The following is a 25,650-nucleotide window of genomic DNA, read 5'->3' as shown; positions in this document are numbered from 1 at the left end:
AATAGGGCCAGTGATCCATTCTCATGAAATAAAAGCGGGAGGCAAAAAAGTGTGGGGGGGTGGAGTTTGGGGGGGGCGGGCAGAGAGTGGAGGCCAGTCTGTAATGTATACGGCAGGAGGCATTGATGATTGTAATTATCAAATTGCAGTTTTAAAAGGCCATTGATTGATGTCATTAACTCAGTGAGTGTTTACTGATTGCTGCATTTGCACGTTCGCTCACGCTGGGAGCTCAGCGTCCACTTTGATTAAAGCCAGGGAAGACTGTGTTGTTGGACACTTGGACACCTTTAGTGTGAAAGCACTGATTTACACATTTACACAGACACACTACACTCAGAGATGACGGAGTACACAAAAGGTCTCCAAAGTTCTGACTGATACTGTAGAATTACTATATTCTTAATAAACACAAACGCAACACAAATTCTAATGTACTGTATAACTACCTGTAAGGACACACACACACACACACACACACACACACATACAGAACACTTATCTACTCACAGCATATTCAATTATGTCAAAAGCCTTGTTAGAAGACAACTGAGAACATCAGTATAAACCATCAGGCTTGGGGGAGGGGATGAGGAGCTACTTAAGTGCCTCCTTTAACAGTTTCCTCCCAGGCTGCCTGGCTACCAGCCCTTTTTACGGGTGTGTAAAAAAAATGCCGGCTGCGGGGACCTGGACAGTCCAGCCTGACTGCTCCAGCCCCTGTCAATCACAGCGCACCACCATAGCAACCAGCCACTACCACGACCGGCCGCAACGGCGCTCTTATCAGCCTGCATCTGATCACCCTGTTGCCACGACAAACCCGCCCACCGCTGCCATGGCCACAGACACCAGACAGAGAACGAGAGAACGAGTGTGGTGGGAATGAGAGAGAGAGAGAGAGAGAGAGAGAGAGAGAGAGAGATTTGCTACTTATGATGTTAGTTCTTGTTTAATTGATGCTGTGGCAATTCTGTAACTACGTAATTTCAGGCCAATAAAGCTCACTGAATTGAGAGAGAGAGAAGGGGGGGAGAGAAAGGGGGGCAGATTTCTGTGCAGGAGAAAGTTAACACTGGCCTGAAAAGAAGAAGCAGGCACTGAAACGAGGAAGCCGAAGGAGAGAAGAAAGCCGTGTGCAGACACATAAATAAACTCCCTGGGGCACCAATGCATTCATTCATGCTTTCTCCTCCTCACTTTCACTTCTCCCCCCTTCGTTCCTTCCACATCTCTCTTTCGCTCCCAGCCGCAGTCACTCAAAAAAAGAGTGGATCCTCCACACGGGCCTGCGGCGAGAGGTAACAACAGCGGTCACACCTGAGAGTGACACACAGAGAGACAGAGCGAGAGAACAACAGAAAGAGAGCGAAAGGGAGAGAAGGAGGGAGAAGCGGCCACACTTCCCAGTTTCTACAAGCCAGCTGCAGCTCTCTGTCACTCGTCTAGCAGAGCCCGCGGCGGCCCCGAGACAGGCAGGCGCAGTGACGGGCGCTGCATTTAAATATGAGCCGAGAGAGAGAGGATGCACAATTAGAATGCAGGATTGGATCAATAGGCTTGCTGACAGATGGATTACTAAGGTAAATAGATGATACATGCCGCTAAATAATTAATCAGGCTGCTGCGAGCGCCTGGGCTGAGAGTGACGGCGGAGGAGGAGCAAAATGGCAACACTTTCTGACTCGCCGACAAAACGGTTCTTTCCTGGCAAAACGATTCACGAGTCCCAAATGAATCTAAGTTCTGAAGAAGAATTCACATAATTGACAAAAAACTAACGTGTTGTCGACAGGTGTAAGATTAGTTGAGTCTAAAAATGTAAAATGTAAGAAGTAACATACAGAATGCAAGAATCTTAGCTCTCTCACTGGGTCAAACCAAAGCAAATCAAACGTCCTCACAGTAAGAGTGTCCTCGAACTAGACAGAGGAAATGAATCAGTTCTGAATTAAGCTCAGAACACTGGCCACTGGCAAACTGGAGAAAAACTTTCAGGCCGCTGCTCCCTACCTTTCTGTGGTAATAAGCTACAAAACACAGTACAATGGTGCAACAGGAGGGTACTATACTCTAAACAATAAGGGTGCTACAAAGGGTCCTTTGAGTGATGCCACAGAAGAAGCAGGTTGGCTCCATTATGTTTAAAGAAGTCAATGTTAAGGCTCTTTAACAATTTAAAGGTTCATTATCCTCAAAACATATTCTGTATGGAACCAAAAATGGTTATTCTATGGTATCGCTCAAAGAACCCTTTGTAGCACCTTTTGTTTTCAAACGTGTAGCCAGTGTTGGGTTGGGAAGTGTTCAATCACTGATGGCCACAGGTGCTCACGTTTATGACCACTTCTATTAACTAACAAGGCAAAATTAGATCGTATAATGAGAAAATGCTGGTCTTAAGTACATGTCCTGGGTGTGAAGGTGTGCATGTTATCGTTTTAAGGAAGGAGTCTTCAAAACACACCCCAGCCCCCTATCCATCCAGCTCCCACTGCATTTCACTGGGTAATCACTCGCGTTAAATAATTCATGTTTAAGGGAAGTAATAAATATATATAATATATGTGTCCTTTAGCCAAGCCAGCTTTTTGGAAACAAGTCTGTCACAGAAGACTGCTCTCGCAAACGGAGAGAAGATTAGATTACTAGGGAGGTGAGGGAGGGAGGGAGAAACAGAGCGAGGAGGAGGGGGAGAGAGACAGACAGAGAGGGAGAGCGAGAGAGAGAGAGAGAGAGAGAGACATCCTGCAGGGTGGCTGCTGTTGGTCTGTGTAGGGTGGGTGGTTGAGCAGTTAGCAGGAGAGCAGGGTTTCATCTCCTGCCTTTTTAAGGCACTCCGGGGGGATCAGGGCTTTTCAGCACATCTGCATTAGACAGGGCATTGGAGGGCGCAGCGAACTGTACTGAAGGGGGGGTTCTTCTGAGAAAGCTATCCAGCTCTGGAGGTCTTATTGACCATGAGGCCCATCCCTAAGTCTGCCAGTGGCCCAGAACTGACCTGCTGGACTCCAGGCATGCACAGGCTGCCCATGGTACTGTGAGTGAACTCCTGTAACCTGGGACGGAACTGGTGCCAGCTGTGCATTTCTACTGGACTCAGTGGACTTGCTTTTATAAGGGCTTGCTGACATCACTGCAGGGCCCAGATCCGGGCCATGGGAACAAGGTTGACCCAGGGCCTGGGAGAGAGTTTTGTGTGTGTATGTGTGTGTGTTTGTGAGGTAGGAGCTAACAGCAGAGTTATAACGATATTAGCTGCGCTTCTCACATGAAACAACTACACACACCGCCTATCAAAAGCCTGGACAGCATCTGGACGGCCTTGAAATTTTAATTTCCTTACAGTACCTGCAAATGTTCTGCTAAGAATATTTCTAACACTCAGCATGCCTTTCAAAATATTGTATGGTATGTTGGTATGAAGAACATGTTTTGCTCAAGATTTGACTGCTGTATTTTCCAAAAGTACAATAAAAAACCTGTATTTTTAAGGGGAGTATTTATACACACTGTTCAATATACTCATGATACACAATACTGGGCTCACGTTTCGGTATTCTTAATATCTTGAGCAACTCGGAATAAAGAAAAATGATTACTGTATCCAGTTGGTTACTGATCTCCTAATGAGATTACATTTGGGAGGTGGGAGGAGTGTGGTCCCTGATGTAACCGTGTAGGAGTGAGTTCTGGTTGGTGGTGGCAGTTCCCAGTATCGTAGTATCACACAGTCAGACAGTTTTCTGACGTATTGCTACACCCCAAATAAAAAACAAGGCAGCATTAGCTCTTGAGTATACTGAAAAAAACTCTGCTTTCATTTCTACCGTCTCGCTGTTTGCTGTTTGTTTGCTGCGTTTTGTGGTGCGTTACAGTATGCTGATGAGTGTATGTTGGCTCCGTATTCTTGCTGTTTACTCCTTCGCGGAGGACCCAGCTGTTCCTCCGGCGAGGACGCCTGCGCTCATCTCCTTTTTCCCCGTTAATTTCCTCAACAGTGGCTGCGGCGGGCCGTGCGCACACCAATCTGTGTCCAATTGGAGTGGGCCGGCCAACAAAGCGCCGGCAGGAAGTGCTAATCCTTGATCTGCGTCATGCTGCAACAATGGCACAGTCCAGTGCTCCTCCACACTGTGCTCACACACACACACACACACAAACAGACACAGCCACGGGCCGCTGCACTGACACCTGCTGTCTTCTGCCACCCAGAGAGAGAGAGGGGAGAGAGAGAGAGAGAGAGAGAGAGAGAGAGAGAGAGAGAGAGAGAGAAAGAGAGACCCAGTAGTTCACATCTCCCTCCTCTGTCCTGCAATAAAGTAATTCTCACTGCTGCTTCAGACAGACTCTAAGCAGTGCTTAGACAACAAAGAGACCTAAATATCAAACCTAGACTCTGGATCGGCCCTACATAGAATGTTCAGAGAAAAATGACATTTACATTATTCATTAAGGGTCTTACAAGGGTCCTACAGAGAACCGCAACAAATCAAAGAACCATTTGATATGCTTAAATACTTCTTCGCATATGAGGAAAACCTGCTCCCCCTCTTGTAGATGGAGATTCAATATAGTCCTTATATAGTCAATATAGCCAATGCAACATTGCAACACTAATGTGCTTGGAGGAAAGTTCCAGGTACCCAGCTCATGGCAGGCAGCATGCTGGCAGCATGACCCAGGATTCAAAGCAGCAATACTAAAAACAGTAGTAGCAGCCATGCAGCAACAGTAGAAGCCTAAATGTTGGACACACTTTTGTCCATTTGGGAGCATATCAGGGTTTGAGACAAGTGTATGATGATACATGCAGGCTGTGCACAAATTAGCGGGATATAGCTTAAATTGATTGGGAGTTACATTAGCCTTGTAGCTTTAGTGCAAACATTTAAGGCAAAAAGGACAGAAGGAGAACTAAAAAAAGCTCTCCTGATTCTCCCATCCCTGGTGGCGGCTGGATAGTGAGAGAACGAAAAGGAGAGAGAAAGAGATATGGAGGGAGGGCTGGGGGCTGACATGAGAGGACAAGCCTTTTAACATCTGGGTAAGCACAGGCTGACGGCCACACCGCTGCCTAATTATTAGAACACTCTTACTGAACTTAACCTCGCCACTGGACCGAGACGAAGAGAGGGAGGGGGGGGGGGAGGACTTTTTGCTGGAATGACAAGGTTTATCTCATCGAGTTAACTCTTTATGTGCCAGAGCGAATCCGCAATCTGTGCAGTTCTCCAGAACCTTGGGAGCAGAAATGAGGTTCTGAAAAAAGGTTAAATAAAAGTTTCTTTTATTGTTTAATTTTTCAGAAAATGCTTTAATCGTTTCTAATCACTCTTCTCCTGTTTTAGTCTCAGACTTTCCTCCAGTAAACCTATGCCCTTCCCTTTTCAACTGTTTCCCAAAGTTTTTTTTTCTCCCCTTTTTTTAATGCATCCAAAGGAAACACAAACACGCTGGCTGGATCTGCTCTTTGACAGAAACGTGAAAAAAGGGGGGAAAGAAAAAAAACAGTATGTTTTAACAGCTGTCAGTGTGCGTTGCTCTTCGGAGCGTTTGAAAGGGAAAAAGACGGCGGAATAACCACACACTCCTTGACAGATCTATGCGGCCAAATCGAAAAACATGAAAACAAGAATCAATCACAGGGACTGAGGAGAGAGAGAGAGAGAAATAGAGAGAGCGCCTTAGAGAGAGAGGGAGGGAAAAAGACAGCGAGTGTACCGACAAATAATTAAAGGCTCAAACCCAGTGGCTGACTGGCAAGTATAAAGCAAGGCAGCAGCAAAAACACATCTCTACAGTGCTGCACTGCAGCTGGGTAAAACCAAGCCCCTTCTGGGTTTGTCACTAGAATCATGTTTGTTTAATGCTTGTTTTGATAGTTCACCTTAGATGCTTTGTAGAAGGTAACCTTATCTTTAAGCTCTAGTCCATTAGATAAGCTGTGCACATTCAACTGTTTACCAGGCATGTAACAATACACAGATGTCGCGGCTAAGTTCACGCCACGTTTGGACATTACGATTTTTATGTAACGTGAAAAAGTTACAGTTTGCCCCCCCTGAGGTGGTCAGTACAGCCTGTAGCATGTTGTAGTGTAAGAAGCAGACGAGTCTTCTAGCTCCAGTGTGTCATTTGCACTTGCCATAGTCAGACGCCAATCAGCTCGAGCTAAGCTTGGCATGGCACGCTGCATGCCATTTTACGGCTAATAGCTAAAGGTTTCTGGGTGAAACCCGCGCTGGTGAAATTTGTTCAGCAATATTCACCCCTAGGCTAATGTATAATTTCCTTATGGCTGCACATACCATTTATATCGCTTGTAATAATGGTATTCAAAAGTCAGGGACCATCTAAATATATATTTTGACCAAGACACACTGCAGTGTCTGCAGGGGTTGGCGATATTGTAAAAAAAAATGTATATCACAATATTTAGACATTTTCACAATACACAATATTTATCGCAATATTCAATCGTGCAGACAAAAATGCTTCATATTTTAAACCTGCTATTCAAATACTATCCCACACTACAGTGATTTACACTCTCTGTGATGAAATGTGCAGTTAATCAATGTTCTTTAAGCACTGACGATCTCCACAATATACTGAGAAAAGCAGCACAAGCTTCTTGATCACTCTGATGAAAATAAAGTGAAACTAAAAGAAAAAGGAAGATGCCCGAGAAGCATGTCAGGATGGTGGGGGTTAAACAGTGCGGAGCTGCCAGGCACCCGCTTGCCCCGTAAATCAGCGGTGGGGATTTATGGAGACAGGCCACACGGCTCACGGCCTGGTCACGTCAGGAAGGAAGCCTGCGCGGCTGCGCTGTTGTCTTAAGGATTCTTTCCCCCTCCGCTTTTATTTCAGCTGCTCAGGAAGGCAGCTGCCGTCTGCCTTTCAGCTCAGAGCGCCGTTGATTACTTGTCCCTTTGCTGTTTTGCTTTTTTCACTCTTCCTTTTTATCTCTTTCTTTTATCTCATCCTCTCCATACCTTCCCTTTGCCTCTCTCTCTTTTCTTCATTCCATCTGACTTATTCACTCATTCCTTTTTCTCTCTCTTGCTCTCTCTCTCTCTCTCTCTCTCGTGCTCTGTCTATCTCTCACACACACACATACACTTGAGGATGGGGATGTAGAAGTGGGCTGCTTGTCTGGGTCAGGTTCAGTGCTCTGTTCTGTGGTGTAAATGTGTGCTGGGAGAAAAGCAAACAAACAAGACAGATACACACACACACACGCATAGAACTCAACTCACATACCAGAACCCTGTATACTGCATACACACACACACATACACATAAGTACATAATTACACTTTCAATCAGTACCATGTCTTTCTATAAACAGTATCATTTTCTTAGTCCAATTTACTTGAGTCATTTCTTAGTTACTTAATAGTAATTCTAGTAATAGTAATTGTTAGTAATTAATAGTTACAGTCATTTCTATATCCAGCTTATATTAGTAGTCACTTTGTGTGGTTTATGGCATTTTCTATGCACAGTTTACTTTAATAGTTACTTTTAGTAGTTTATGGTACTTTTTAGTTGTCAGTTTCAGTAGTTTATAGATATTTGTATATGTATCATGTCCAGCTTACTCTAATGGTCACTTTTAGGGGCTCATGTTATTTTTTGTAGTCACTTTTAGTGGTTTACTGCATTTTTAGTCACTTTTAGCTGCTTATGATATTGTTTAGTAATTATTTTTAGAGGTTTAAAGTATTTGAAGTAGTCGCTTTTAGCGGTTTATAGTACTTTTCTATTTCCAACTTACTTTAGTAGTCACTACTCTAAGTAGTGTAGTTCCACAGATTGTATATGTATTTTATGCATTCTTCAACATTATCAAAATAAAATACCAAAATGAATGAGGCTAACTCGTATTATAGGCAGAGCTAGCCAGTCCTTCATGTTTCCAACTACAAGGCACACCAAATAGCAGTGTTAAAGCCAAACTAGGACTGAAGATCAGCATGGCAGTATGATGGGGCTTTATGGTGACGTTCCTTGCTTGACAGTACAGGGGCAGAGCATCGTGCTCTCTGCCGAAAAGTGCAGATTTGGAGCTTAGTGCATGCACGCGCGCACATACACACACACACACTGAGTGAGAGGACACCACTCCTGGTGTGACAACCAGCAGCAAGGTACCCAGTCAAGGGGAACCCAATTTAAGTCTCTTCTTCTGGTGCTGGAAATTCAATTGCATTAGAGCCCTTGGTGGGCCTGAGGTTTAATCTAATTAGATACAGCTCCGAAAGAGAAGAGAGAGTGTGTGTATGTGAGAGAGAGAAAGACAGAAAGCGAGAGAGAAGCACAGAGTGAAGAGAAAGAACTACTTCTGCCTCTCAAACTCATTTTCTTCTCAGGTGTATTCCCAGGCCTCTTCTGCTCCCACCTTAATCCCCTCTCATATTCCCCCTTATCGCCCGCTCTGAGCATCAGATTAACAGCCATTGAGAGGGCCGCTGTTATAGCGGGACTAGCCTGAGAGGGACGTTATCTTACAGTTAATCTGAGCCTGGACGAGGCGTCATAATCTCACTGGCCGAATGAACGGACATGTGGTTAAAAACCGCAGGAGTTACTGAGAACTGACCGGCAGGAAAGCAAGAAAATGGGAAAAAAGCTGTTAGGAAAAGAAACTCTAGATGAGATATGAGGCTTCCTTTCTCTCTCTCTCTCACTCACTCACTCTCTCTCTCTTAACATTCCTGCTAAAGCATACCATTTTAATTTAAATATAGTTTAACTTTAACTATATTATTGTAACTATATATATCTATATAAATTGTGTGTATATATATTGTATATATAATAGTATGCTATATACATATAATTATAATAATAGTAATAATAATAAACAAAATAAACAGCTATACATTCTGCTCTCTCTCTACTTCCTCTCTTGTTTCTTGCAGGGTGTCATTCTCAGCCCTCTCTGCCTGTGTGTTGGGCTCTTTATCCGATCAGTCTCAGCTGGCTGCTCCTGTCTCTCATCTGTTCCATCAAGGGTGCTTCCATCTCTCTCTCTCCCTCTCTCCCTCTCTCTCTCTCTCTCTCTATCTCCCCCTCTCTCTCAGTCTCTTGTCCCTGCATGCCTGTCGCACCCCAATGTAGAGAGTGAGAGAAGACGAGGGGATATAGACTCAAACATGTAAAAAGTGATAGAAAAGTAGAGATCGCAGAAGTTCAGAAAAGATGGCAGTAAAAGAGGGGGGGGGGATTAGAGCGAGCGAATGAGGGGGGTAGAGGAAAACACAGAAAGCGGACAGATGTAAAGAACAGCCAAATAAAGTGAGTGGGAGAGAAGAAACAGGCAGGAACAACCAACGCGAGCCTCGACTCTGCACTAGCAATTACGATCGAAGATAACGAGGCCCATACATACACACTTACACTCACACACATGCTCTCTGTCAGCAGGTGAGACGGATGGGTTTGATGTGTGTATGGTGGTGTCAGGCGTTGTATGTAACAGGGGGAAAAGGAGAAAGTGGTGATTGAAGCTTTGGTGCTAAAGATGTACACCCTGTGCCTTGCCACTGAATGCTGATGACAGGAGTGTGTGTGTGTGTGTATTATGTGTGTGTGTGTGTGTGTGTGTGGGGTGTGTGTGTTTTCACTGTTTTCACTGAGATTCCAAATGTGTTTGAGTAAGAGAGGTAAGGCTGGATTACTGTCAGTAATACCCCTCAACTCCCTCTCTGCAGATTGAAGTTTACACACACACTAAAACACACACACACACACACACACACACACACACACAGAGTCCTCATTTCGTATTTCATTTCTCATCTCTTCTCTCTCTCTCTCTCTCTCACACACACACACACCTCCATTTCATTTATGGCTTGTATCTGCGGAACTGATCTGAGCCGCAGGAGCAGCAGGCCACCCTGTCTAAACACTCTGCAGCACTTTGACTTGTGACAGGGGACACAGTCTCAACAGAGCTCTGCACTAATGTGTCATACGAGCAAATGTGGCTGGAAGCTCTTTGCTTTTAACCGCAATCCCCAGACTGTGTAAAGCCTGCCTGAAAAGCAAGCTAAATTACCCAGGACACGGAGCAGACTACATGAAAACATGGGATTAAAAGTGTTCCTCAGTTATCAGACAACACTAACTCAACATGTGAGTCAGTTCATGCTACATTTCTGCACTGTGACTTGGTTTGTGCAATGTTTAGCACTGTAAATGTTTAATTGCCATTGTGTGTGAGGTTTTACTGTTTCCTTCATTCTCTTCCTAGTTTGTGTTTCCCACTATGTGACTTACTGTGTTAATAACTGTGTTAAGATTTGCCCAGTCTGCTACACAGATACTAAGAATTGCTAAAATTAATTTAATGCAGGAAAATGAGATCTGTTAGAGCTTCACAGTTCTTCCAGAATCACACAGCAATTAAGAACATGTGTGCTTTGAGGTTGCTGGATTTGCTGAAAGCCACTGAGGTGATTAGGTTTTACCTTAGGAATTTGCTAAAAGTGCGTTTAGAGACTCTTGAGTGAGTGTGTTTGAGGTGTATCTTCCCATCTCCTTTCATATGTATCAGATACTATTCTAAGTAAGTGTCTGTTAATTGTAGTAAACGTAATCGTCACTGCTCTGAGAAAACCTCATGACTATAGAATTATAGGAAACAAGAAGAATACATTCGTAGCATTTGTTAACATAAGAAAAACAGAAAATTTACTTGTTATGAAATTACACGGTTTTCTCATGACAGTGACAAAGTGAATGTAAAATGTTACAGTGGCATTCTAAACCGCTCAAAAGCAGTGGTTCACTCACAGCGTTCGATGCGGTCCTCCGGGCTGGACGAAGCCTCTCTGTCCGACAGCAGGCCAGACACTGCAAAGATCTTCTTGCCATCCTCGGCAGCCTTGAGGGCGCCGGGCGAGGCCGATGCGATCTGGGCGCCGCCATAGTCGTACTCTTTGCCCTCGGCGTCCGAGTAGCGCAGGTGTGGTGAGGCCTCGGCCTCCAGGCAACCCTTGAGGCGCTTGGCCGGGGTGAAGGCTGACTGGTAGGCGCCTGAGGATGCCTGATGGTCACGATCCTCTGGCGGCGAGGCAAAGGGCCGGAAGGCGCCCACACCGCTGTGGTTCAGCATGCCCAGGGGCGAGCAGTCCAGGTTGGGCGGAGGTGCGGCGAACTGATGGTGCAGGTGAAGCAGTGAGGGTGGGAAGTCGCGGTTAGCGAAGGTAGGCACAGCGCCCTGCCGGTGGTACATGGAGGCGAAGGTGTAGGAGCCGTTGCCGAACGGCAGGTGCACATCCTTCTCCGCAGAGGAGGGTGCACCAAACGGCCGTGGTCCCTGGCAGGGGATGGAGGCATCTCGGACGCTTGCCTCTGCTGTGGACGCCAGCACCATGAGTGCTGGAGAGGCCAGGGGATTGGGTAGGTAGGACGAACTCTCCATCTTGAAGGCGGCTCGGTGCAGGTCCATCTTGCCGGCGGGGCTGCTGGTGGGTACGGGAGGAGGAGGAGGAGGGGTCAGGGGAAGGGGTGGAGAGAAGAGAGCGGGGGGGAACGGTATGGGGAGTATGGTGCCGACCGGTCGGTCCGTCCTCCTCGTTTAAAACAGGGCGTCTGGGCGCCTGTCACTGGGGGGTTTGGCCTGGACAGGGCTCCTCCTGCAGGACAGAGCAACAGATGGTTAGAACTACGGTTAGAACTACGGTGTAGTCCAGGACCAGAACTAGTGTTAGGGTTTGATTTTGGGGTAAACTGAGTTTTAGGTGTAAAGTTATGTTTAATTTAACAGGCTGAAATACTGAAAAAGAACAGTAGTGGATAAATAAAGTCCAGTGACCATAAAATGTTGCAGAAAGCCCTGAATCACTCCAACAAAAAAGCATAGAAAGGTTTACCATGACATCGCCTTGTTAAATACATTTAGTTGATTGTAACACAGGCCAGCATTTAGAAAGTATCTTACAACGGGCCACCAAAATAAAAGTGTTGCCTAAACTTTTTACTCTCCACATCTTAAAACGGAAACTTTCCTCTACCGCAAATCTGCGGTCCAGATCGCGTATAAGCCTCTTATTCCCCCATCTCGGTGGCTGTGGAGCGGAGCGGCGTCTGAAGCTGATAAGGCCTTCGCTCTGATCAGATAAGAGAGCGGGCCTGCTCGTGTGAGCACTTGGGCCCTTTCCTCGCCGATGGGATTCTCATACTGATAGCGTATCAGCCTGCCATCTGCACAGGAAATCTGACTGAATGAATAAATTAGCCGCACTTCACCTCTTGACCCCGTGCCGCGGTCCAACAGCCCAAGAGCCCCGCGAGGATTAGATGCAGTGATTGGCCGAAGTGTGAGTGGATTTAATGAGTCGCAAGAACTTTTTTCCTTTTTTTTTTTTTTTTTTGAGATCGGGTGTGCGTGTGTGTCTTCAGCGTATGCTATTTCAAGTCCCTTTGGGGTGCCTCGAAGGTGATCTACTATTACAAGTTAAATGGAGAATGGAATTACATGAAATTGGTAATTGATTGTAATGATCCGCACTCGATGCTTTGCTTGAGTACCATTAATTGATTACACTACAGACAAAATAGCTGGACTGCACTATATGTTCATTTACAAAGGCAAGCTTTAGCGCAATATTTATGGTAATGTGGGGGAGGTTTCTCGTAAACTGGGAATTATTCATGAGTCGTTTTGCGGAAATCTGAACACAAGAGCCACAAGCAGTGAGGGAAAGGAGCATCTGATCCTAAAGCTGATCTGTGTGGAAAACTGTTCTGGGTGCGCTACGGTAATTCACGTGGACGGCCCTTTCTCCTTGTGTCTTGTGTCACCGCACAGCTATTTCAAATGCCACACAGAAGATCAAACGGCATCAAAGAAACTCCTGGGGAATTTCACTCAGGCATTTTTACAGATATCAGCTGTCCAGAACGCTCATTCAAATCAATTTTATAACCTGATCTGAACATCTGCAAGCCCCATACACATTCCCCCACACACACACACTCTGTGGTCCTGTAAAGAGCTTTACATTATCACATACATGGCAAGGGAATGCGCTCGCTCCTTTCCCTGTCTGTTGAGAATGGGTTACACTACACCACTCGGCGTTGGCCAGACGCCCGAGAATCGCATTACGCGCTTGTCCTTTCGCTAGCCAGGGAAACGGCACCTCCAAAATGCCCCGATATCAAACAGCCTATTCCTCAGTCTCTCTCTCTCTCTCTCTCACATCAGCTCTTTGCTTCTGTATCGAATCTCTCCCTTTGGAAAAAAGGGGAAAAAGCTGAGAAAAATGAGTATGGCTAGGTGTTGATAGCAAGGTAATACAGTGGTAAGTACCTGGATATTTCAATTTTATTATCATTACCATCAGCGCAGCCAGGCAGTGTGAAACTGACAATCCAATAAAAGGACACAGGATATCCCCCAATGGCAAGCATGCGCATGCGAGAGAGAGAGATTGAGAGAGAGCAAGAGTGAGGGAAGGCCTAAATAGTCTGAGTGTTGTACAGATGTGCTAATCATTTCTGCCGTGCTGTGCCTGGCCTACCTGGATATTTGAATTTTATTATCATTACCATCAGTACAACCGGGCAGCGTGGGACGGACAATTCAATAAAAGGACACGGGATATCCCCCGCTGGCTAAGGATGGGGAGGGGGCATAAGCAGGTTGAGCACTGTACAGATGTGCTGATCATTTCTGCCGCTGGTCTGTCTGCCTGGTACCTCTGCCACACACACACACACACACACAGACATGTGCGCATAAACACTGAGGAACCAGTGTTCCAGAACGACCAGAAGGAGTGGTGAATCAGCCTGACACACACTGACACGCCACAGACACAGAGAGAGGGAGAGAGGGAGAGGGAGAGAGGGAGTGAATGAGTGCAAAAAGAGGGAGAACAACCATAACGACTTGGACCATGCCACTCGTCCCTCTGCTGCTGTTTCTCATTTTTTCCAAGCGTATACTTACATATATATATATATATATATATATATATATATATATATATATATATATATATATACATACGCCAGGAACAGTTTCTCAGATTTCTTAAAACCTCCAGAGACTCTGAATCTCTCCCAGCATTTTAATAGGTTCACTTCAGCATTCTGTGCTAATTCACAGGTAACTGCTTCACATATTATGAGTAGAAACAGATGAAGCATATCAACACTGTCATGCAAAAACCTTGGATCTCCAAAGTGGCAACTTTGGGAAAAAAACTTCAGAATTTTTAATGGGAGTCAATGAAAAAATATTATTTTCCAATTTACCCATTTTGGAGCATTTCAATTAGTCCAGGGCACAATGTAAAAAACATATTCCAGATTCACAAAAGCTAAGATATTATTTTAGGCTATAGGTGCATTTGTTGTAGGTAGGGGCGAGAGCTGCTGTTTCTTTTTAAACAGCATTGTTATGGTATTGCAGTGTCAGTTGTGATGATGTGCGCTGCGTTTTCCTTGCTCAGAGTCACTGATCTAAAGCAGAAGAGAAAGCAGCTCCTAGACACAATAAAGATAAATAGGAAGATGTCATGGGTAGGTTTCCTCAGCGGGAATCCAATTTCATAGAAAACAAACGTGTGTCAGGCCGGACTGCGGTGCGAGCGAGGGGAGTTAAAACACCAAAGTTTGAGGGAAGAATGCGGCTCAGACCTCAGCTCACGGCCTGCTGCCTGTCTGTCTGTCAGTGTATTTAGAGTCTGTTGACAACCGTGAAAGCGCCACTTTTACATTTTATTACGGGACGGGGCAGACACTGTCATTCAATACCCCCTGAAACACGCATATACACACACACACACAGTCACTCTCTCATTCAAACACACAGACCTTCTCTCTCTCACTTTTACATGCACACAAACACACTGTCTCACAGTCACTCTCTCTCCCTCTCTCCCACAATCATGCACGCACAATCACCACTCTGCCTCTCTAACTAACACACACACACACACACACACACACACACTCTCTCTCTCACTGCTTTCCCCCTCTCTCCAAGGAGACAGTGACAAAGACAAAACAGGCAAGTGGGCGAAGCGCGTGCATGACCAACAGATTTCACACCAATTACTGGACAACATTTAGCAGCACTGGAACGTGCTCTGTTCAACCTCAGACAGCCTGAAAGACGTGATAATATATCAGAAAGCTCCCAGAGACGCCGCGGTTCAAAACGTCAGCGCCAGTATTGTTCTAAACACTCTGAGAGTGCTCTGAGCTTCAGAAGCTGTTCTGTACACACCAGCCCGAGTGGAGTGCTCTCAAGCAGCGTGGCAGGAAATGACACTAGCTTTTTGGAGCGCATTGGAAGCAAACTACTTTGCTCTCAAAAAAAAAAAAAAAAAGCTTTGTGAAATGCCATCGTCTGGAGGAGCTCAGTGCCACTCCAGGCTTATGTGTTTATCCACAGGCCCACTCCAGAAGAAACTGGATACACTACACAACTTTTAACATCCAAACGACCGGCCATCTCACACATTCCAACTGACTTTCCCTTGTTTTGTAGATCATTATGGAGACTGAATGACTGACTGAGTAATCAGACTGTAAATGGTCATTGTGGTGGAATAATCAAACATAACTCTTTATGGACAGTGGATAAGACTTTTTTTTTTTAATCTGTAAGTCTTTATGGAGACTGAATTATTATTTTGTAGATATAAATGGAGACTGAATTTAATTGTTATAGATTTTGATAGAGAATGAATAATCTCGACTTATTTCATTGAGTAATCAGATTTATTTTGTAGATCTTTGTGGAGACTAAATAAGCTGATTTTTGTAGATTATTATAACCTCAGTTATAATACTAATTTTGTAGATCTTTATGGACACATAATATTCTGATTTGTTTGTAGATCTTTATGGACACATAATATTCTGATTTGTTTGTAGATCTTTATGGACACATAATATTCTGATTTGTTTGTAGATCTTTATGGAGACTGATTAATCATAGTTATTTTATAAATATTCTGAAAACTCAATTATCAGAGTTTTTTTGTAGATCTTTATACAGACTAAATAATCAGATTTCTTTTATAGATCCTTATAAAAAATAAACTTAATTATCAGACTAATTTTGTAGATCCTTTTGGCGACTTAATTATCAGGCTCGTTTTGTAGTTCTTTATGGAGACTTAATTATCAGATTTATTTTGTAGATCTTTAGTGTCTGAATAACTGTCAATCACATATAAGTCTAATCGAATACGGATGTCGACTAGTAACTTGTTGCTGAAACAGCTCTCAGGTTTGGGTATCTCTGGGTTAATGTGGATAGATATTCACTGCGCGAAAATCGTCCATGTTGGCATCGTACGGGAATGCGCACAGTCAGGCCCTGACGGCGGCGAACGGCGAACCACCGATCCGCCTTATCGAAAGTGCCACCGCTCGACGTCGTCAGGCCTGGCACTGCGCGTCCCCGTGCGCGTCCCCGTGCGCTTCCCCGTGCGCTTCCCCATCCAAACTTGGACGATCTAATAAACGCGTCTCAGCTGCAGAAAGAAAGAAATTACAGGCAAAAAACGAGGGGGCGAGAAGCACAGAGAGGGGGTCTGCGTGAAAGTGGGATTTAATGTCAGAGCGAGCGCGCGGCGAGAGATAATGACACTCATGGACGTACAGCAAACGAGATCAATACAGCTCGTGCAAGCTGTGCCTCACCACTCTCCACTTCACTATCAACAAATAAATCCCCCCTCAGCACACACACACACACACACACACACACACACATACACAGTGCATAACACACAATAAAAGCCTGCAATAAATAGCAGTAATCAATCACCGCTTTATTGGAAGCTGCCGTCTACTGCATACATGAGCGCAATTGCGCAAGTGCACAAGTGTAGAGAGCCACTAAACTTTGTTATCCTAAAGCCCCCTACGCCCACCCTTCCCAACCACCACGATTTGCTCAAAAACGAGCAAAAAGGATTTGCTTTTCAAATAAGAGCTGCGCGCAATGAAACATTGATTCATTGTGAACAAAATGGTGTTGAAAGTTTCCTGTCCTGCCGAGGCTATTCATTCATTTCAGCCGCGGACGGACTGTTTGCCTCATCCCACCCACCTGAGCCAACTAATTCCTCACTAAGCCCAGATTATTTGCAAGGTGTCTGGCTCCTCCGTGCTCAGAGCCAGCACTGGACTACAAAGGAGTCCCTACCACCCCTCCCTCCACCTCTGGCCACTGCCACACACACACACACACACACACACACACACTGATTTGTGCTGGCGATCACTACTGGCACACCAGACTCTCCTCAATAATAGATAACTGTTTACACCCACGTTCCCTATCGACAGTTGTTCGGCCTGATACAATCTACCACCAACACCAATCTGTACACGATTCCCTCGGCGTTACTGTACTGTCATTAGGCCCGCCTCCTGCTAGCCCATTCTCACACACAGGTTGGAATCGCCTGTGTAAATGTAAAGGATGCTGGTCTGTAATTACCACTCTGTAGCGTGCATCATCCTCTGACCCCAGCCCTGTAGCGCGACGTGTAGCGCGGGCACGCTCGCCAAAAAAGGGATGTGGAACTAGTGGAGGGATAATAAGGTGATCGATCTCCAACAAATGCACAGGTAAAGCCTGCTGGGAGAACTGGAAAATGCACAGGTAAAGCCTGCTGGGAGAACTGGAAAATGCACAGGTAAAGCCTGCTGGGAGAACTGGAAAATGCACAGGTAAAGCCTGCTGGGAGAACTGGAAAATGCACCGGTAAAGCCTGCTGGGAGAACTGGAAAATGCACCGGTAAAGCCTGCTGGGAGAACTGGAAAATGCACAGGTAAAGCCTGCTGGGAGAACTGGAAAATGCACCGGTAAAGCCTGCTGGGAGAACTGGAAAATGCACCGGTAAAGCCTGCTGGGAGAACTGGAAAATAACTTTTTTCATTCTACGGCTCTAAAGGTGCTGTTCACGTTAGAGGACAAAGCTACTATAACACACACAACCTAAGTGCCATCAGTGCGACCAGTCTTGCTGATGCGACCCCCGAACACAGGCCCGTCGTGTGTGGATTCTGTAAATACACTGAGAGCCCGGATTTTCAATAATCTTTTTAATGATTTCAAAAATGTGTAAAGTTGTAGCTCTTGCAGGAAACTGTATGTTCACGGTGAAGCGGACTACTGATCACTACTGAGGATCTGTTCATTCAGTTATTTCATAATGGGGGATAATTTACATTTAAGAAGTTGCGCCCACATTTAAAATGGAATTAAAATAAACGTAAGATTTTTAGAAAACGAATTATTAGTTATTATATAAAAAAAATAACAGGAGAGAAGGAAAGGACGCAATTTAACATTGTAAAAAATAATACAATCATTTTAAACAGTAAAGTAACTATTAATACAACTATCCTAAATTAATAAGAACTAATAAAATAATAGCACATTACATCAAACACACCTTTGAACGAAAATACTAACGAATACCATCAAACAAAAAGAGGAAAATAAATGTCATTTTAAAACTGAGGCATTTAAAAATGCTGATATATTTGATGACTTGTCTCTTTTTATTGATTGTTTGTGTTGTTTTACACTGGAGGCTGTTTTGTAACAAATTAAAAGTCTCTAACTTTTAATACAGGGCGCGCGGACCGGCCGGAGCGGCGGCTCTGAGCGCTCGGACACACACACGCACACACACACACATTTTTTCAGCAGCTTTCAGAGTCTCAACTGAACGCATTATTCACACATCAGCCCATAAACAGGAGAGACGAGGATTACTCACGAAACACTAAACACACAAACACACTCAGACCACAAAACTCACAGAATAATGACGAGTGTGGCTTCATTCCGTCACACTTTTCCAAATCAGAGAGTGAAGTCTCTAATAGCCTCAGTCTGCAGATCTTCTCAACACGCTCCTCACCAAACCCTGATAATTACTACCAACATCAACATCACTGAACCCGAACCCACATCAACACCTCCAACGACTCCACTCTCTCACTGCAGCAGAACCCAACGAACCCCAGCAAACAAAGCCTAACATTAGAAGCGAGGCTGGTGGAGTTAGGGGTCAGAGTTATGCCATTAAACCAGGCCATCTTTTAGGAGGTGAGGAATCAGAGCTCGGCGCCTCAGCCTCTTCCCTGATCTGCTTCTAGAGATGAAACTCATATACATTAGAAATAAAGCGCCCGTTACTTCCTCATTAAAACACACTGATCGTGCTCTGTCTTCCCGAGCTGATGTTTTATTGTTTTTAATAAAGCGGTTTATTCTATAATTCAGTTTCCATATCTGAACCTGCATAAACAAACGCGTTTATTTCAGAAAACACTAAAATCATGCTTTACTTTCCCCGGGATTAAACACACAGTAGGGAGTGTGAGACCTGGCTGCATGCTCTATAAACATTTCAGGGCCGATTATTAAGATTTATGAACCGCTCTACAAACACAAATTACAAGGGGAAAAATTCATACTGAGGAATAAATGCGAGAATCATTAAAACTACAGGAGAGAAAAAAAACACGAATATAATGATTATTATTATTATTATTATTATTATTATTATTACCAGTATACTCCAGTCTGGCGCGCTTTATTTTATTGCTTTTGTATTTATGACATGCATTCACTAAAGCACGCTTATGTGTTATTACAGAGCTGATAAATAAAGGCAGAAATAAAGTATTCCCACAAATTTGACTTTAACCAGGATTTATTTATTATTAAACTCTATTAGACTATTTTACAAAAAGTAATCACTCTTAAGTGATTAAATTAAACTGTATAATTATGAAAAATATCGTTCAATAAATTAGTTTGAATAAAAACTATATGTAAAATGCAGCTAATTAAATATGTAAAGCGGCAGAAATGCTGAAAAATGAATAAAAGACTTTTTAACTTGTTGCACTGAGTTTCTGCGAGCGAGACGTCTGTACAGTAAAACTCCTTAGCGCTTAGCGTTTTTAAGCGTTTGGATTTTTGCAGATTTACAAAAGCACAGATTGATTAACACGTCATATTTAATTTTAATTGAATATTACAACTTGATACCAATGTAAAAATGTAAAAAATGAACGAATTCTGTGCCGTTTCCCCACCTCAGCCAGGCGGCTCGTGCAGTAAATAAAGACTGGAGTCAGCCGTGTTTACAGTAGCTGTGTGAGGAGCTCGCGCCTGGAAATCTGTGAGCGGAGGTCGGTTCAGTTTGCGGGGCATAAACGGCACTGCGAACCGATTACACAGGTGCTTCCTTCTTCTTCTCCCGACTGAGCATCCAACCCCACCAGCCTGCAGCAGACACACCAAAACTCCTTCTCTGAGAGAGTGTGCGGGGAGTGGGGGGGCTGGAGCCTCCAGGACTGCGGCTTCAACGCCAAATCTGAATTAGCCGCAACATTGGGCCCTTAATTCCTGCTCTGATTACCGAGACGGCCATAAAAACCCGGAGCAGTAAAAACAAGCAGCTCTCTCACCCACTCACTCACTCACACACACACACAGCACTTCTAACAGCCTTAGAATCATATAAACCTTGTTTTCTGCTTTTAAAGAAGACTACGGTGTTAAACTCCACAGAAACGAACTTTTCTGCACATTAAAGGAACTTTTGCCCAGTCGCCCATCTCCCCGTGCCGAGAGCGGCCGGAGTGATTCCCTTAGAGTTCACCGGCGGTTTGAATCGGAGAGTGAATGTGAGGTAATTCAGTGACATTAGGCACATGCTTGTTAGGCTAGTTTAGCTGTGCAGCTCTGTAGGCCTGGAGGCTGCTTTACCACAGGGGGAAAAGCCCTACTTCATCACTGAACACGCCGTGTTTGTGTGTTTCGGCTCGTATCGAATTGAACTGTGAGCTGAAGATTCATTTTTTACCTCAACTGTGTTTAAACTCAACCCGGACAGCCCTTAATCACAGCCATTAGCAGACCACAGCTACAAACTCGGTGTGGGACACCTGACCATCCGCTCGCTTGTTATTATTATCTTAAGCGACTCCAGCAACTGCCTGGTCCTCATGTACAGCCTGTACAGCCTTTCCTGACAGAAAAAACACCACCAAGCAAAGACGTGAATGAACTAACGACTAAAGAAACGAAATAAAGCGAAAAACAGAGGAAAACTGCTCGAGCTGAAACCGCTCGCAGCTCGTCTTAGGGAGTGAAGACGAGCACTGAACTTGTTCACAAGTCCGCTCAAACTGGGCAAACTAGGTCTCCTCACACACACACACACTCACACACACACAAGACTTTTTTTTTTTACTTAAATGAGATAAAATGAGAAAACCGCCCCGTTGAAATGAAGGTAAACAGCTGGAGTCAGTCTGAGTGAAGACGGTAATAAAGACTTACTGTGTTTAAAATCCCTCCGCGGATCCTGAGAGTCCTGTTTATCCTCACACACAAACTTTCTCTCCCTCTCTCTCTTTTAGCGTGTTGGTCCGTGACAGCAGAGAGAGAGTGTGTAGCGGCGAGGACCGAAGAGCATGTGGTGGTGAAGAAGGAGGTGGAGGAGGTGGAAGAAGAGGAGGAGAAGGAGGAGGAGGAGGAGGGAGAAAGTGGCCGCAGCACGCCGAGGAAAGTGTGAGGCGGCGGGGCCGAGTGAGGAGCACTGTTTCCCGGCTGGAGAGCGTGGCTCAGTCGCATGAAACGATGAAGGAGGAGAGAGAGAGAGAGACCGAGAGAGAGAGAGACACAGAGGGAGACACAGAGAGAGAGACAGAGAGAGAGAGAGAGAGGGGGAAAAAAAACAGAGCCCTGCGCGGAGTGGACGGAAAAGGCTGGCGCGAGGCTGGAGCTGAGGTGGATGTAAGCGCGCGCTGACAGCAGCGTTGGAGGTGCAGTGCTGCCGCTCAGCGCCAGGTTTGCTCACTGACTGACACACACACACACACACTCACTCTCACACTAACACCCCCCACCACCACACCTCGCCACTGTCCCGAGGGACATTTCAGCGCCGCCGCCGCTGCCGCTGCTGTGGTTTTGGGGACTCGACTGGAGGACAGTAGGGGAAATGAAGTCCGCCGCCAAATTAAAGACGGTTAACAGAGAGAGAGAGAGAGAGAGAGCGAGAGAGAGAGAGAGGGGGAAAGTGAGAAACAGATAGAAAGAGAGGGAGAGCTGAAGGAACAGGTAAGTGTGTCTCAGGAAAGGTGAAGAAGTCTTTGGATACACACGGACAGGCCTGCATCAGTTTAACAGAGCTTTGCACACACACGCCGATATCATCCAGTATCATTTATAAACAAAAGGCTGTTAAATGGATATTTGAATGCTAAATTGTAAGCAGTTACACAAAGGAAAGCCCCCAGTAAGCCCACCCAAATCGAGGCAAACATGTTTCACTTTAACACAACCAAGCTTTCATATTTGATTTGTTTTCTTTCTTTTTTTTTTCTTCAAATTGATTAATGATGATGAAATTAGAAGGTCCCTTTTTTGCTATGTCCACCTGAGTTCCTAATAAGCCCACTCACAAAACTCTGTATAGAAGACCTAGATGTTTAGTGTATTTATTCTTAGCTTCTTTTCTTTACATTACTTTTATTTCTTTACATTTTTACTATTTTAAATAAATAAGCATACCAATATATATGGGCAATTATGTGTGTGTTCATGTCCAGCACTTGAGCTTTGAGGGAAAACCGAGCCCTTTAGGTTGCAGTGTGGTTTAATGTGTAGTGAGTGAGACTGACAAAATAACTATACAGCCTTCATAAATCCCATCCACCTGCTGGAAAGAGTCAGAACTGCAAGTGCCACACTTACAACAGAAAGAGTTTAGGAGCGTCTGCACGTCTGTGTATATATATATGTGTGTGTGTATGTGTGTGTGTGTGTGTGTGTGTGCTGACATACTCTGACCTGTAAACGCTCAGTTCATAAGGTTTCATTGTTTTAGATTAAATGTGAAAGTTGGTCAGAGTGAAGAATCACCCCTTCTCAGCAGGCCTGAATGGATCTGAAAGAGGTTGAGGGGTGATGGGCAGCCGTAAGGGCCCTGCTCCTCCACATTAGCCCTCTGTTGTATTGCTAATCACCTCCAGTTTGAGTGTCAGTGCTGCAGAGGAGGAAAAAGCCCATCCACGACCAGGGTCCCTCTCCATTCAAAATCAAATTTCAGGACTCAATCTCTTAACGTGTTTCTAAATGGACTGGTGTGGATTGGTGGAGGAGTGCTTTGATGACAGCTCTTTTTACCGGGCTTAAGCAGAAATCTTCTCGCACTCTCCATTTGGAGAGCCCCCTCATTCGATTTAAGCCATTTCACATTCTCCCTGGACTCTATCAAATAACAAACACGTTCCAATGACTCGATTGCAGCCATTACAAGTAGTGCAAAAGCTCTTGTGTGTCTCCACTGCGGCGGATTTAAAAGTAGAAGTACAGTAGCCTAAGAGGCTTCATTCAGCTGCAAATGGTCTCTTCTCACTTAACCATTCAGATGCTAACAGTTCATTAGAAGATAGAAGAGGTATCAAATAGTCTGGTGTGACTATACAGTAATAAAAAAGCAGTTAGCATTCAGCTACAGTACTGTTACATGCAGAAGGCAAAGATTACCTTTCTAATGTTTTAAATCTGTGGGCCTGAATCTGGGCCCACATTGAAGCTCTTTATGTATATAACTACCTACAACGTTGTGTGTTGCATATTATATCTACGCAGTCAATCAGCCAAGACAAATTAACAAATATTTTTTCCTCACACACACTATTTAGACAGAAGTATTTGGACACATGCTTCTTCATTGTTTATAGTTATTTTTTCTTTATATTAGTTTTAAGGAGTTCCTTTCTGACCACACGCTACATTAATGAGTCCTAATGGTATGATTGACTAAATAAAAATGAGTGTCTGCTAAATATAATGTAAATGGTTCCTGTACATGATTTGTAGGTTCCAAATCATGCTAACCTTTTTCCAAACGAGAGTCTGTTCCCCTTTAATCCAAGCACAGGAGACACTAACCACAAGAGCAAGTCGACAGCACTCAAAAGGAAAAGAGTCACACATGTCTCCAATTCATTTGCTTTGAGTGATTTTGACTCCTCCAATGTCCCGATAATGTAGGACGAAGCAATAATTGAGCAAGCCACTGTTTGGGCCTGGTCGAGGGCCTTAATAACAGAGACATCATTTCAGCCCATCACTCCGCTCTTAATTATTACCTTTGCAGCTCTGGTCTCGACGGAACGTGCACCAGAGGACTTAGAGAGAGAGAGAGAAAGAGAGTGAGAGATGGCCTGCTCAAAGCTGAAGAACGAAGCCTACCTCCTTATTACTATCTGTCAGAGGCACGTCTGGAGCAGCCATTCATTTCTGTCACTTAGCAATGAAAGCGGTTGGCCTGCTAAGAGGTGCTAAATGAAATGGTGTATTCCTTCACCTTGTAACCCTGAAAGCAGGCCCTTTTGTCATGGAGCTAGTCTCTGCCAACACAAGAAAGAGGAAAAAATGGCCACTGAGCTGACATACACTCAGTGTGTTGTATACAGTATGTCGGTTTTCTTATTATACCTACATAGTCTATCAGCCAAGACAAATGAACAAAAGTATTTGGACACATGCTCATTTATTCTGAAGTCAAAGAGTATTGAAAACGAGTTGATCCTGCTTTTGCTGAAGTAACGTTTTCTACTGTCCAGGGAAGGCCTTCTTTCTACTAGATTCTGAGCACTGCAGTGAGGATTTGATTGCATTCAGCATCCAGTGCGTTAGTGAGGTCAGGATGTGATGTTGGATGATCACCACCCCACCTGATCCCCAGCTCCCCAACTCATCCTAAAGGTATTGAATGAAGCAGCATCATGCCAGAGAACACAGTTCCAATACTCCACAGCTCAATGCTGGGGGGCTTTATTCCCCCCTAGCCAAGCCTGATGTTAGGCATTGTGCAAATAGGTTCATGTTTATCTGCTCCAAGCAGTCCTATTCTATTGGCAATACCTCACTACAAGGACTAGACAAGCCATGTGTGTGCAATTACACAAACAGACATAAGTCAAAACTAGTCAAAGGAGGCCATATTCTATATTTATCTTGTATTTTAATGTTGTCCACTGAAGTCCACTTTTGTGTGGTCTTAGGTAGCAAAAACATACTCATTTATTTTTAACATTGCAATTTTCTAACCTCTCTTTATGTGACGTGTGATGTGACGTCCATTCCAAATGGCTGACCTGTACTGTGTTTTACAGTCCAGGCTAAAACACTACTTAAAACTTGTAAAATGTGAATGGACGAGGCTAAACAGATATATGTGGGAAGGTTGGATTGCAGAACTGAAGAATAAAGCTCCTGACACAAAGCATGTCATGTCTGATCAATTACAAGTAGACCAAGAGGCAAATTGAGTAGATTTGCCAAATCAGAGCAGAATCTGATGTTGTCAGACAATGGAAAAGCAAAGGCAGTGGAAAAAGACAGGAGATGTTGCGATCACTGACAAATGTAACAGAGTGTGAGAGAGACAGATTTAATGAGTATTTCCAAGTGGGAGTTTCTATCGTGACTCATTTACTCTTACTCTCTCTCTCTCCCTCCCTCCCCTCCACCTGTCTGATGTAACAGTTCACTTAAGAGTCCGTCCCGCATTAAAGGAAGGCCTAGCCCAGCATGGGAGCCTTTA

The 25,650-nt window shown here is 44.4% G+C and overlaps 1 protein-coding gene across 8 annotated transcripts in view; it reads right to left on the bottom strand.

Moving 5' to 3' along the window:
* rnf220a (ring finger protein 220a) overlaps positions 1–21,713 on the bottom strand; it is a 126,523-nt gene extending 104,810 nt beyond the window's left edge. For all 8 annotated transcript variants that reach the window (XM_072688215.1, XM_072688220.1, XM_072688218.1 and 5 more), the window contains exons 1-2: positions 21,369–21,713; positions 10,813–11,657 (exon numbers count right to left, since the gene is read on the bottom strand). In XM_072688215.1, the coding sequence (XP_072544316.1) occupies positions 10,813–11,470 (658 nt within the window). In that variant the 5' untranslated portion in view covers positions 11,471–11,657; positions 21,369–21,713. The remainder of the gene's footprint in view (positions 1–10,812; positions 11,658–21,368) is intronic.
* Positions 21,714–25,650: the final 3,937 nt, after the last annotated feature.

This window comes from Salminus brasiliensis, chromosome 9 (genome assembly GCF_030463535.1).
Source record: "Salminus brasiliensis chromosome 9, fSalBra1.hap2, whole genome shotgun sequence".
NCBI lineage: Eukaryota > Metazoa > Chordata > Actinopteri > Characiformes > Bryconidae > Salminus > Salminus brasiliensis.
This window is presented reverse-complemented; position numbering and strand designations above follow the sequence as displayed.